The 13,816-nt window shown below is 37.6% G+C and overlaps 1 protein-coding gene across 2 annotated transcripts in view; it reads left to right on the top strand.

The window, feature by feature from the left end:
* The window catches only part of FAM150A (family with sequence similarity 150, member A), a 34,365-nt gene extending 27,616 nt beyond the window's left edge, over positions 1–6,749 (top strand). The window contains exons 3-5 of one of the 2 annotated variants that reach the window (XM_011994470.1): positions 703–783; positions 2,104–2,180; positions 6,195–6,749. In XM_011994470.1, coding sequence (XP_011849860.1) covers positions 703–783; positions 2,104–2,168 — 146 coding nt within the window. In that variant the 3' untranslated portion in view covers positions 2,169–2,180; positions 6,195–6,749. The remainder of the gene's footprint in view (positions 1–702; positions 784–2,103; positions 2,181–6,194) is intronic. The other variant, XM_011994471.1, reaches the window with a different exon arrangement.
* The last annotated feature ends 7,067 nt before the right edge of the window (positions 6,750–13,816 follow it).

Raw genomic sequence — 13,816 nt, 5'->3', positions numbered from 1 at the left:
ACAGGTGTGTGCTGCCATGCCTGGCTAATTTTTTATTTTTATTTTTGCAGAGACAGGGTCTCGCTATGGTGCTTAGGCTGTTCTTGCACTCATGGGCTCAAGTGATCCTCCTGCTTTGGCCTCCCAAAGTGCTGGGATTACAGACACGAGCCACCGCTCCCCATCCAGGATGAAAGTCTTGATGGGCCCTACCTTGAATTTAAAGGAGAGACAAAGGACTTCTCAAGGCCCTGCCCATTCCATTTTACAATTATCCTAGACACTAATAAGACACAAATTACTATAATTAGAAAATGGAATAAATGTCTTGGCATGTAAACATTAATTGCTTTAGATAAAAACAGAAAGTAGAAACCAAAGATATTTATTTTTTGTACTTCTCATGCACTCAATTTGCTTTCTACAGCCTTTTTGATTTCTGTCCAGAACTTTTTCCTTTTAATTTTTCTACATAGTTCTACTACATGTGAAGATTCCATTATGTGAGATGTTGAGAATGTGGAATGAATTTAGATTATTTTTCATAGACCACAACTCTACCTCCCACAGAGCCTGGGTGGGGGAAGAGTTCTCAGGCATGTTCTTTTAAGGGCATGGAAGTATGTAAAGTGCTGTTATATTATGTCCACCCATAAAGTGCTAGGAAATTTGTTTGGAAAACATGCCTATGTTTATAATAAGCGTTCTTTTCCTGTGCTCTAGGGCCAGTCACATTTTCACCAGAATGCAGCAAACATTTCCACCGACTCTATTACAATACCAGGGAGTGCTCAACACCAGCTTGTAAGTAACTTGGGTGGGTTTTTTTTTTAAAAAATTATCCAACAATAAATGTGTGTAATTTTAAACTTCAAATGTCTGTGGATAGCAAGAAGTAGACTAACCATTGACATTCTATTTATAACACTGATTTATAACACTGACAGTACCTAAGGTTTGTGTGTACTGTTGCTGTAAGGAATGAAACCACATTCTAATTGGGAATCTATTCAAATCTGATAATAGCCAGATTTCCTTAAAGACCAAAGTGTTTGTTAGGATTTAAACATTTTATCATGATTCAAATTCTTTGGCATAAATAGGGTGCTGTCTCAAATAAATGAAAAAAAAAAAATGAGATGCCTGTGAACTCTAAGTAAAAATTTTTTCCTAAGTTATTTTAAAGTAAATATTTTTTATATCACATCATTTATATAATGATGCTGGATTTTTCTGAGTAATGATAGCATGTAAAGGTTGCTATAATGAATTCTTTTGGATACTTAAGTTACTGAAGTTAATAATAATTCTAAACATAATATTTAAGCACTATCATTTAAAGTGCCAAAATTATGACTATGTGTGGTAACTCCGTTTGCTGTTTCTAAATTCCTTTCTAAGCCTCAACTTTCCTTTTAAAGAACATGAATTCTAAGCATTTTGTTTCTTTTTAACTAGATTGCTCATCTTGAGGAGTATTGACTTTTACTCAGCATGTTAAGTTGTATTTGTTACAATGTTTTTCAAAAACAACTTGTGTTTAGGCCGGGTGGGATGGCTCACGACTGTAATCCCAGCACTTTGGGAGGTCAAGGCAGGCAGATCGCTTAAGCTCAGGTGTTGGAGACCAGCCTTGGCAACATGGTGAAACCCTGTCTCTACCAAAAATACAAAAGTTAGCCAATCTTACAATCTGGCTTCAAAATAAAAATAAATAAATAAATAAATAAATAAATAAGTAAAAATTCCAAAATAAAATAAAATAAAACAACTTGTGTTAAATGGCTAGAGAAAGTCAATCACATTGGATTACAGGCAGAATGACTAATGGTAGCCAGGCATGGTGGAGAAAGCACATGGTTTGGCATAAAGCTTTTGACTAGTTATGGGGTGATTAATTAACATTCTGAGGCTCTTGTCTCACCTCTAAAGTGAATATAGGAATAGCACCTTCCAGATTGTGTTATTAAAAGAATTGATGAGAAAATCCATTTTCACCACTTGACATAGTAGGTATTTATTAAATTGTAGTTATTGTTATATGAATTAGTGACAACAATAACAGGATTTCCCCAACATTTCTAGTAACTCTATACATAATTTATCTTTAAATGTTTTTCCTAGATTACAAAAGATGTGCTAGATTGTTAACAAGATTAGCAGTGAGTCCACTGTGCTCCCAGACCTAGCAAACCTACCCTGTGAGTATATATTTATTTTTCTTATCCTGCTTAATAGTCTAACTTTATTTTTTAACATTTTTTCCTTTTCTTTTTAGTTGACACATGGTTGTACGTATTTATGGGGTACAGTGATGTGATACTAATTTAAAATTTAATTTAAATATATAATTTAAATAATATAACAACACTTTACATACTTCCATGCCCTTAAAAGAATGTGCCTGAGAGCTCTTGCCCCACCCAGGCTCTGTGGGAGGTAGAGTCTAAATTAAATTTTAGAAAATTTAATTTTGAAAAATAAATTAAATTTTAAATTTTAATCTAAAATTTAATACTAATAAATGTTTGATATGCCTCAAACATTTATTATTTTTTATACTGTGAGCATTCAAAACCTTCTTTTGCAGCTTTGAAAAAATATACAATAAATTACGGTTAACCAGATTCACCCTACAGTGCTGCAGAGCCCCAGAACCCTCATGTCTAGCTGTAGTTTGTATTCACTAACCAACCGCTCCCCAGCTGTGCCTCCCACTCCTCTTTAGCCTTTTTTTTTCTTTTTTTTTTTTTTCTGAGACAGAGTCTCGCTCTGTCTGGAGTGCAGTAGTACAATCTCTACAATTTCCGCCTCCCAGGTCCAAGCGATTCTCCTGCCTCAGCCTCCCAAGTAGCTGAGACTACAGGCACGTGCCACCATGCCTGGCTACTTTTTGTATTTTTAGTGGAGACGGGGTTTTATCATGTTGGCCAAACTGGTCTCAAACTCCTGACCTCAAGTGATCTGCCGACCTCAACCTCCCAAACTGCTGGGATTACAAGCATGAGCCACCATTCCTGGCCCTTTTTATCTTCTAATACCCAACTTTCTACTCTCTACTTCTATGAGCTTAATTATTTTTAGCTCCCTTATATGAGTGAGAATATTTATCTTTCTGTGCCTGACTTACTTCACTTACCATAATGTCCTCCAGCTTCATCCATGCCGCCTTGAATGGTAGCTTTTCATTCTTTTTATAGCTGAATAGTATTCCTTTGTGTATATACACAACATTTTCTTTATCCATTCATCCATTGATGGACATTTAGATTGATTGCCTGTCTTGGCTATTGTGACTAGTACTGCAGTTAATATAGAGGTGCAGGAATCCCTTTGATATACTGATTTCTTTCCTTTGGATAAATACCCAGTAGTGGGATTTTTGGGGTTATATGGTAGTTCCATTTTTAGTTTCGTTTTTGAGAAACTTCCACACCGTTGTTCATAATGGCTGTACTAATTTACATTCTCACCAACAGTGTATAAAGGTTCCTTTTTCTCTGCTCCTCACTAGCATTTGTTTTTGTCTTTTTGACAATAGCCATTCTAACTGGTGTGAGATAATATCTCATCATGGTTATGATTTGCATTTCCCTGATGATTAGTGATATTCGGCATTTTTTTCATATATTTGTTAGACTTTTGTATGTCTTCTTTTGAGAAATGTCTGTTCAGATACTTTGCCCTCTTTTAAATCAGATTATCTGGTTTTTGCTGTTTAATTGTTTGTGTATTCTGGATATTAGTCCCTTGTCAGCTGGATAGTTTGCAAATCTTTTCTCCCATTCTACATGTTGTCTCTTCACTCTGTTAATAGCCTAATCTTCTTAAGAAAATGTTTGAATAATGTCAGAAGCCAGGAAGCCTATTTTAGCAATACCTATAAACTTAATCTATGGATTTTTCAGTAAGTGTTAAAACTTGGTCCAAATGAAAAGACCGTTTTAATGAATTAGTTTAAAATATCCTCAGCAGTGATTGAATTAAAATAGTTTTTTGACAACCTTACCAGCCCTGAGAGATTTCCAAAAATCTTTCAGCATTTAGTGTTGTTTCATGATTGTGCAGAAGCATTACGCAGATAGACATTAGATGAACAGAAGTACTTATATAGTTCTATTTTTTAACTGTCCAAAATATATAATAAAAATGAAGCCAGGTCTTAAAATTTTGGTACAGTTTTGGTACTCTAAGTAAGAAACAGAGAGAAGATATTGTAATAATAAGAGAAAAAGCAAAGAATAAAAAAGATAATTAACATGTAATTATTTCTTGCTCTAGCCTATTACTTTACAAGAGTGAAATGGTAAACCAGAATTTTCATTCTGGCTAATTTATGCTAGGAGCCCTTGAGCAATAAAGTATTTGTACGATCCTAAATAAATTGAATGTAAATTGTAACATTTATTTTAAAAAGTAGACTCTATACAAAATACTGAAAGATACTTATTTCTTTGCAAATGTTTCTCTAATCAGTAGTTCTTTTGCAGTGTAGTACCAAGTCAACTTTTTTTGGGTCAGCATTTCAGTACCATGGACAAGTCCTTTTAAGGCAACTGGTTCCTCAGTTGTGAAGGTGGAAGTGAAAGTCATAAGAGGATGGCTGGGCACCGTCGCTCACACCTGTAATCCCAGCACTTTGGGACGCTGACGCGGGTGGACCACTTGAAGTCAGGAGTTCGAGACCAGCTTGGCCAACATTGTGAAGCCCTGTCTCTACTAAAAATACAAAAATTAGCCATGTGGTGGTGCGTGCCTGTTGTCCCAGCTACTCGGGAGGCTGAGGCAGGAGAATTGTTTGAACCCAGGAGGTGGAGATTGCAGTGAGCTGAGATCATGGCACTGCATTCCAGGCTTGGCAACAGAGCAAGACTCCGTCAAAAAAAAAAAAAAAGTCATAGAGGACTTGTAGTCTAAAATTAATCATGAATATCTTGAACTGGCCAGTGTAACTCAGTATCAATATCATAAATAACTGCATGGGGATTTACTTAAACTATCTCACAGTTTTGTTGTGACAATTACTGAGACAATCCTGACCTATTATTGTTGCTATACTTAGTCTTACTTTAAAATTGATTATCACACATTAATGATAATAATTAGAACTGTTAGTTCTGCATATCTACAGTTGCTAAATTGAAATTTTTTTTTAGATTAAGAAAATAAACTAGATTATTGTAGTGGCAGGATACTTAATTCAATTACTCTCAACCTACCTGTTTCAAAGTTTTTTTCTTTCTTTCTTTTCTTTCCTTTTTTTTTTTTTTTGTGAGACAAGGTCTTACTCTGTTGCCCAGGTTGGAGTGCAGTGGCTTGATCATAGTTCGGTGTGACCTCAACCTCTCAGGCTCCAGTGATCCTCCCACCTTAGCCTCTCCAGTAGCTGGGACTACAGGCTCATGCTACCATGCTCATCTAATTTTTTTTTTTTTTTTTTGGTGGCAGCAGAGTCCCACTACGTTGCCTAGGCTGGTCTCGAGCTCTTGGGCTCAAGTGATCCTCCCATCTTGGCTGCCCAAAGTGTTGGAATTACAGACATGAGCCACCGTGCCTGGTTTCAACTCTTTTGAACAACACAAAACATGAATCAAGATAATTCACTTGGTTATTGAAATGACTTAAACCAAGTTATATTTATCTCTTTCTTCGTTTTTAATATATTCCATGTAAATGAGTAAATTTACCTAAAGTCCCCAAACAATACAATACTGGAAAAGTTTTCCCAAACAAGTACTGTATTATAATTTAAGATAATGTACACAAATTTACATTCTCCTGGGCTAGATCATAGAAGACAGAGCTGATAAACATGACTTTTAAAAATTATAGATTTTAGAGACTTAGTGATTTTTCTCTATGAGTTATCTGTTTTGAATTATTTATTTAATAAGGTTTGCAATCAATATTACAGATTAGTAAATGTTAGGGATATTTAATGAGTTGTTCACAAGGTGTCAAGTTCTTTTCTGTTTTGGTATGTCTAGATATCGTAAATATTTAAAGGAAAAGTCAATATTTAAAGTCTCTAAAAGTACTGATCAACCTTCCTGCCCCTTTGCACACATATTAGTCTGCATTCTCAGGATTACACTGTAAATTAGGAGTCCACAGATTCTTTAAGCAAAATAAAATAAACTATTGAAACTGTACATATTTGTAAGTATTCTAAAAACCAGGTCATAAATGATATGGTGCTTCTTTCCCCCCCACAGGCATTTCCTAACAATGTACATCTAATGTGAAGAAAAAGTGCCTCAAATCATGCAAAATGTAAAAAAAAGATGAAATTTATAATTTTATGGATATGAAGATGAGTAAAATAAGAGACTTCCCAGAAATAACTGGTAGCTGTGTCCTGTCACAGAATGGAGTCTTTCTTGCTTTATCTTTCTGTGTATACAGTAATTTATAATTTTGTAAAACAGAGTTTGAATCACATATTGAAAATGAGATATTAAAAATTATGTGATTGTATTTTATTTTTACTAGATATATTATTTTCTTTATAATTAATTAAACATATAATTGTGTAAATTATATCTGAGAGTACCAGTGAGAAATAATGATTTTTTTGTATATGACTGTTAGTAATATATTTGTCAAATCATCATGTGCCAAGTTAAATTTTATAATTCTTATTTAATATTTAAATACATTTATTTAGAACTTGTTGTCTTCACTTGCATTAATTTGAAATGTGAATTTTATTAAAGCTGAAATATGAAAAAATGTGTTGTTTCCTTTGAATTAAAGATGTTTGTAATAGAGGTTATGCTTTTGAAGTGTGATTACCATATATGTATATGTGTATAAATATGTATTGTTTGAATGGATAATTAGAATCCTGAGACAATTTCTGCCTTTTAAAGTTAGAACATCTGGTATTGCTCTCTTAAATACAAAGAAGTCCAGTTGTTCTTGGACTGGCGAGCTGTATATCAAAGAGTGAGAGGAATGTATGGGTGGCCTGGATGCTCTGTTTAGAATGTAGCAGAATACTCTGATGCATCCAAGAAGTTCTATTTAAAAACAACAATAAAAAAAAATCGTGAACCTACAACAAAACAATGGAGAACCTCCATCCCTTTAATGAGTAGACAAATCATGAGTTGCTTCACAATACCTCAACAGTGCAGTCATTGACTTTGTATCACTTGCCAACTGCTTGTGTTGGTGTCATGAAGACATATGTATCTCTGTGCCTCATGGAAGCCATCATTTCAATTATGCAGTGCCTTTTGTCTCTTGCATAACTTCCAGACACTGTATCATGTCTTATTTGTGTATGTATACATACATTGTCGTTTGTTCCTCAGAAAACCAAGCTAAAAAATGCCCCTTGGCTTCAGGAATATTATGAAGCTCCATTCTCAATTTTTGGTTTTACTTATTTTGGTCTATGAGCAAAGATTTACAAATAATTATGTTTAAAAAATCTGAGGTGGGGGAGAAAATTCTGCAGTAATGCTATATAATAATGAAAAAAGACTACTTTTTAGTTAATTTTACTTATAATAATTATAATACTATATCTGGGAAAATGAAGTAGGTTTTGATTATAAGTATCTGGGGAGCTGAGGACTGTTTTTATAAAATGAAGAAGCTGTTGAATGATGATATAAAAGAACTTACTGGTGAGACGTATTTGGCTGAAATACAGAAAATAGCCTAAAGGGGCTTCGTGATTAGTGTGGTTTTAATAAGATAAATGATTTCAGATGCAATTCTGTGAAATTAGATTTTAAACATTCTCATAGATGAGTAGTATACCTCAGAAATGTGTTGCATGCTATATATTTCTCAAAAACACACAAAGATATATTAAATATTACTCCAGTCAAAATCATGTTTATTTTACTACATGATCCTCATTTTCTCATTGTATTAATACATTAATTCTCATTAATGCAATGAGAAAATTTTCTCACATGGACAAATGAGTGATTGAAACGTGAGTAGGGTAAAATATTCATGGTTACTTGGTAAAGTAATATCCACACATCAGATAAATGATCTCATTGTCTAAGCAGCAAACCAGGAGGTTAATAATGTTTTCAGAATATTTAGAGCTACATCAACTAAGTGGGCTGTTCTCAACTAGGCACTTAAAAGATTTAGGCAAACCACCCTGTTAAGCTTAGAGCTGTCTGTATAATTACCTAACTTTCTACTTCGTGTAGATCTTCTGGTTTGAAAGGCAGAACGTAGTTAGTAAAGCTACCCCTTGAGACTTTCTAGAAGAGAGGAAGTGGGCTTTAACCTTGGGGTGGGGGAGAGGAGTGTATATGTCCTATCATTTCCCACATGGTAAAAAATGGTTGACTGGAAAATCTAACCCTATCTAAATTAGCCTTTCCCCACATTTTCTGGCTTAATTTGCTTCAAATCATTATCAGTCTAGGCAATCACACTTGATGGTTTCTTATCTACCTCGTCACAATAAATGACGATGAATTCTGTCTACAAGAGAAGAGACTGTCTTCTGAAGTATTTCTAGAAGCTACAACAATGCCTGGTTCATAGCAGGTGCTTTGTGTAGTGAAGGAATAAACAATCATCTCATACTCCAATGAATGAGATTAACAAACACACTGTAACCGGTAATAAAAAGCAGACAATGACTTATGAAAACACTACTGAGCAGTTGTCTAGTGACTCATCAAAACTTATGTTTTCTATGAAAACGTTGTGTTTACCCACTTCATTTCTAGTCCTCTAACTGCTTCAATTTATCTAACTCATGGATTCAAAGAACTTTACACTGGCATTGAAACTCAATGCCTGTGGGCCAGGTGATTAACACAAGTGATTTGATTGTACCACAGAGACCCGATGCAGTCTAGGGTAGGACAGGTTTGTAGCCCCACTGCATCTCACTGGCCATGCTGCTAAGTGAGAATGCAGGCTTCCTTTTGATTTTTCTAGGAAGACTGCAATCTGGATTTTTACGTGAAACATCTCAGTTTCTAAATGTTGGCATTTACTAGAAAAATTCCAATGTATATGCCAGCCAAAAAAAAAATTTGGAGCCTTATTTGAGACTATTTGGCTCAGAAGCTGCTATTATTTGACATCTGATGGACGTTTTTAACTTGGGATTTTTTCAGTTTGACTTCCTTTCATCCTCTTTGAACTGGGATCCCTCTTCTGTCTGGTCCCTATGGAGATTTAGTGGTGAGTTTTATATTTGTGCCTTGGCTTTGGCCTGGCAGCTCCCTAACACCTTCCTCCTGGGGAACTTTCTCCCGAGCTCCTGCTGTGTAGCCCCCAGCAAGGTAAACCACATCTCCTGTGTTTCACAGAACCCTGAGCTACCTCTTGATCCTTGACAAAGGTGAATCTTTGCCTCTTCAGTGTGTGCCAATCGTAGGTAGGGAGGTTGATGAAGGGGAAGAAGTGTAGAAAGGGAGTGTGGGAGACAGAGAGAGGGGAGAGAGAGACAGAGAGACAGAGAAGAGATGGCTTGAGATAAATATACTGCTCTACTTACGTATCTCCATCAAGTCAGATGTATTAGTGTTCTCTTAGAGGGACAGAACTAATAGGATGTATGTGTGTGTATATATATGTGTGTATGTATATATATGAATTGTATATATGTATACACCTATGTGTGTGTGTGTGTGTGTGTATATATATATGAGTTTATTAAGTATTAATTTTCATGATCACAAGGTCTCTCAATAGGCTGTCTGTGAACTGAGGAACAAGGAAAGCCAGTCCAAGTCCCCAGAACTGAAAAACTTAAGAGTCTGATGTTAGAAGGCAGGAAGGATCCAGCATGGGAGAAAGATGTAGGCTGAGAGGCTAGGCCCATCTCTCTCTTTTTCACATTTTTCTGTCTGCTTTATATTTGCTGGCAGCTGATTAGATGGTGCCCACCAGATTAAAGGTGGTCTGCCTTCCCCAGCCCACTGACTCAAATGTTAATCTCTTTTGGTAACACCCTCACAAACACACCCAGGATTAATAGTTTGTATCCCTCAATCCAATCAAGTTGACACTCAGTATTAATAATCACAAATCCACCTCTTGTCAACTCAAACCCATACATATCTCCTGAAATCATACAAAATCTTCAAATTAAGAAAATAATGAGGTCATAATTATGCCTAACATAACACAACTATCCTTCATACAATGGGAAACTCACCAATCCCCAACCCAAATACTGTTACATAAAGTTAACAATACTTAAATGCTGATATGAAGTCAGTAAATCTTGTCACATGATAAAGGAAAAGGAAATAAAATGAAGATATTTTCTCAGTACAAGTATATACATGCACAAATATGTTTTTAACAAAAGAAGGAGGAAATACTCATGACAGTTACAGTCCTCATTTCTGGAACTGGTCACGTGGTTGTAGCTGCTATTGATGACTATCTTCTTTTACTACCCATTCTGTATTCCCTTTGCCTTTAGCAAGCACCTCAGCAGGTTGCGGTTTTTTTTTTTCCTGGTGGAGTGACCCAAACCTTCATTCCTGAAGTGTCTGGACCATTTGTACTCCTGCCTGGGCTGAGCTGTTGCAGTTTCCCACTGACCTTAATCACAGGGCATGGTAATACTGAGAGATGCCATGGTGAATCTCCTGTATTCTATGCATACTCTTCCTTACTTCCATTACGGAGTAGTAGACACATTTCATCTTGATGGTCTGGGTCAATCACCTCATCAAACACTGTAACTTCCTTCTTAGCCTGTTGACTTAAAGGTAGGAGGAGCCAAAGTGTGCAGGTGGTAATCTTAACTTCCAGTTTAATGGAATAGTTGTTGTGTCTCCTGGTGGCAGTATTCCTCCCTCTGGAACTAAGACCTCTGGGCCAGCAGAATGTAATGTTGTGGGAACAGGAAGCAAATTTTTGCTAGTGAATCACTAGGGGTGATGGTGAGTGGCGCCACTTCCAGTTCCACCCCTTGATTCCTGGACCTGTGAATCTTGGCTATGGGAGAAACAGTACCATATATTGGACATTGATTCAGAGCATACACAGCTTTCTGGAGAACTATGCCCCAGCCCTGCAAAGTATTGTTGCTTAGTTGGCATTGTAATTGTGACTTCAAAAGGCCATTCCACCGTTCTATCAATCCAGCTGCATTAGGATGATTGGGAACATGGTAAGACCAGTGAATTCCATGAGCATGAGCCCAGTGCCACACTTCTTTAGCAGTAAAGTGAGTGTCTTGGTCAGAAGCAATGCTGTGTGGAATACCATGATGGTGGTTAAGGCATGCTGTGAGTCCATGGATGGTAGTCATGGCAGAAGCATTGCTTGCAGGATAGGCAAACACATATCTAGAATAAATGTCTATTACAGTGAGGGCAAACCTCTGCCCTTTCCATGATGGAAGAGGTCCAGTATAATCAACCTGTCACTAGGTAGCTGGCTGATCACCCCGAGAAATGGTGCCATATCGAGGGCTCAGTGTTGGTCTCTGCTGCTGGCAAATTGGGCAGTCAGCAGTGGCCGTAGCCAGGTCAGCCTTAGTGAGTGGAAGTACATGCTGCTGAGCCCATGTGTAACCTACATCTCTGCCACCATGGCCACTTTGTTCATGGGCCCACTGGGCGATGACAGGAGTGGCTAGGGAAAGAGGCTGAGTGGTGTCCACAGAACCGGTCATCCTATCCACTTGATTATTAAACTCCTCCTCCACTAAGGTCACCTGTTGGTGAGCACTCACATGGGATACAAATATCTTCACAGTTTTGACCATTCAGAGAGGTTCATCCACACACCTCTTCCCTAAATTTGTTTGTCACCAATTTTCCAATTACGCTTCTTCCAAGTCCCTGACCATCCAGCCAAACCATTGACTACAGCATATGAATCAGCATATAATCGCACATCTGGTTATTTCTTTCATGTAAAGTGCACAACCAGGTGCACTGCTGGAAGTTCTGCCCACTGGGAAGAATTGCCTTCACCACTGTCCTTCAGGGATGTCCTAGAAAGGGGCTGTAGTGCTGCATCTGTCTACTTTTGAGTGGTGCCTGCACACTGTGCAGAACCATCTGTGAACCAGGCCCCAGTCTTCTCTTCCTCTGTCAACTGATCATAGGGAACTTCCCATGAGGCCATCGGTGCAGGCTAATGGAGAGAAGGCAGGTGGCAGAAGTGGAGACCATGGGCATTTGAGCCACTTCCTCATGTAACTTACTTATGCCTTCAGGACATGCTTGAGCCCAATCACATATATACCACTTACATTTGGTGATGGAATGCTGCTGTGCCTGAACCAGTCAGAAAGCACCCAATTCATCATAGGCAGTTCAGGTCACATGGTGACTTGATGACCCAGAGTCAAACATTCGATTTCCACCAAGGTCCAGTAACTCGCCAAGATCTGTCTCTCAAAAGCAGAGTAGTTATCTGCAAAAGATGGCAGGACCTTGCTCCAAAATTCTAGAGCCCTCCAACAGCCTAGAGCTGTTGCAGAGCCTTCTCCTGTTCTGGACCCCACTCAAAACTGGCAACTTTTCGGGTCACTTGATAAATGGGCTGGAATAACACACCCAAATGAGGAATGTGTTGCCTCCAAAATCCAAATAAGCCCACTAGGTGCTGTGCCTCTTTCTTGATTGTAGCAGGGGTCAAATGCAGCAACTTATCTTCACTTTAGAAGAAATATCTTGACAGACCCCACACCACTGGACCCCTAAACATTTTACTGAGGAAGAAGTTCCCTGAATTTTAGTTGGATTTATTTCCTATCCTCTGGCACGCAAATTTCTCACCAGTAAGTTCAGTGTGTTTGGTACTTCTTGCTCATTGGATCCAATCAGCATAATGTCATCAATGCAATGGACAGACCAGTGTGATATCTTGTGGAAGCAAAAAGTGGTCAAGGTCACTCCGAATAAGATTATGACACAAAGCCAGAGAGTTGATATATTTCCATGCTATTTACAATAGCAAAGACATGGAATCAATCTGGGTACCCCTCAATGGTGGGTTGGATAAAGAAAATGTGGTACATACACAACTATGAACTACTATGCAGGCACATAAAAGAATGAAATAATGTCCTTTGCAGCACCATGGATGAAGCTGGAGGCCATAATCCTAAGCAAACTGACACAGGAACAGAAAACCAAATGCCACATGTTCTCATTTGTAAGCAGGAGCTAAACACTGGACACACATGGACACAAACTTGGGAACAATAGACACTGCAGATTATTAGATGGGGGAAGAAAAAAGATGGGTGTGGGTTACAAAAACACCTATTGGGTACTAGACCAACTACCTGGGTGCAATATATGCATGTAACAAACCTGCATATTTACCCCCTAGATCTAAAACAGAAGCTGAAATTTTTAAAAAGATATGGAAATTAATACCACAAAGAGATATTATCGTATGTCAGAATGTGACATAGTTCGTATATTTGTTCCTGCCCAAGTCTCTTATTGAACTGTAATCCGCAGAATTGGAGATGGGGTCTGGTGGAAAATGACCGAATCACAGGGGTGGATTTCTCATGGATGGTTTAGCATGATCCTCTTGGTGCTGCCCTTGTAATAGTGAGTGAGTTCTCATGGGACCTGGTTGTTTAAAAATGTGTGTCCCTCTCTCTTGCTCCTGTTCTTGTCATATGATATGTCTGCTTCCCTTTTGCCTTCTGCTATAATGAAAGCTTCCTGAGACTTCCCCAGTAGATGCCAACATCATGCTTCTTGTAAAGCCTGCAGAACTGGGAGCCAATTAAACCTCTTTTCTTTATAAATTACCCAATCTCTGGTATTTCTTTGTAGCAATGCAAGAATGGCTTAATACAGAGTGGATATTATTAAAAAGTCAAAAAAGAACACATGTTGGCATGGGT

The sequence above is a fragment of the Mandrillus leucophaeus genome, unplaced genomic scaffold, assembly GCF_000951045.1.
Source record: "Mandrillus leucophaeus isolate KB7577 unplaced genomic scaffold, Mleu.le_1.0 Scaffold458, whole genome shotgun sequence".
NCBI lineage: Eukaryota > Metazoa > Chordata > Mammalia > Primates > Cercopithecidae > Mandrillus > Mandrillus leucophaeus.
Note: the sequence above shows the minus strand (reverse complement) of the source record. Positions and strands in the feature narration are given on the sequence as shown.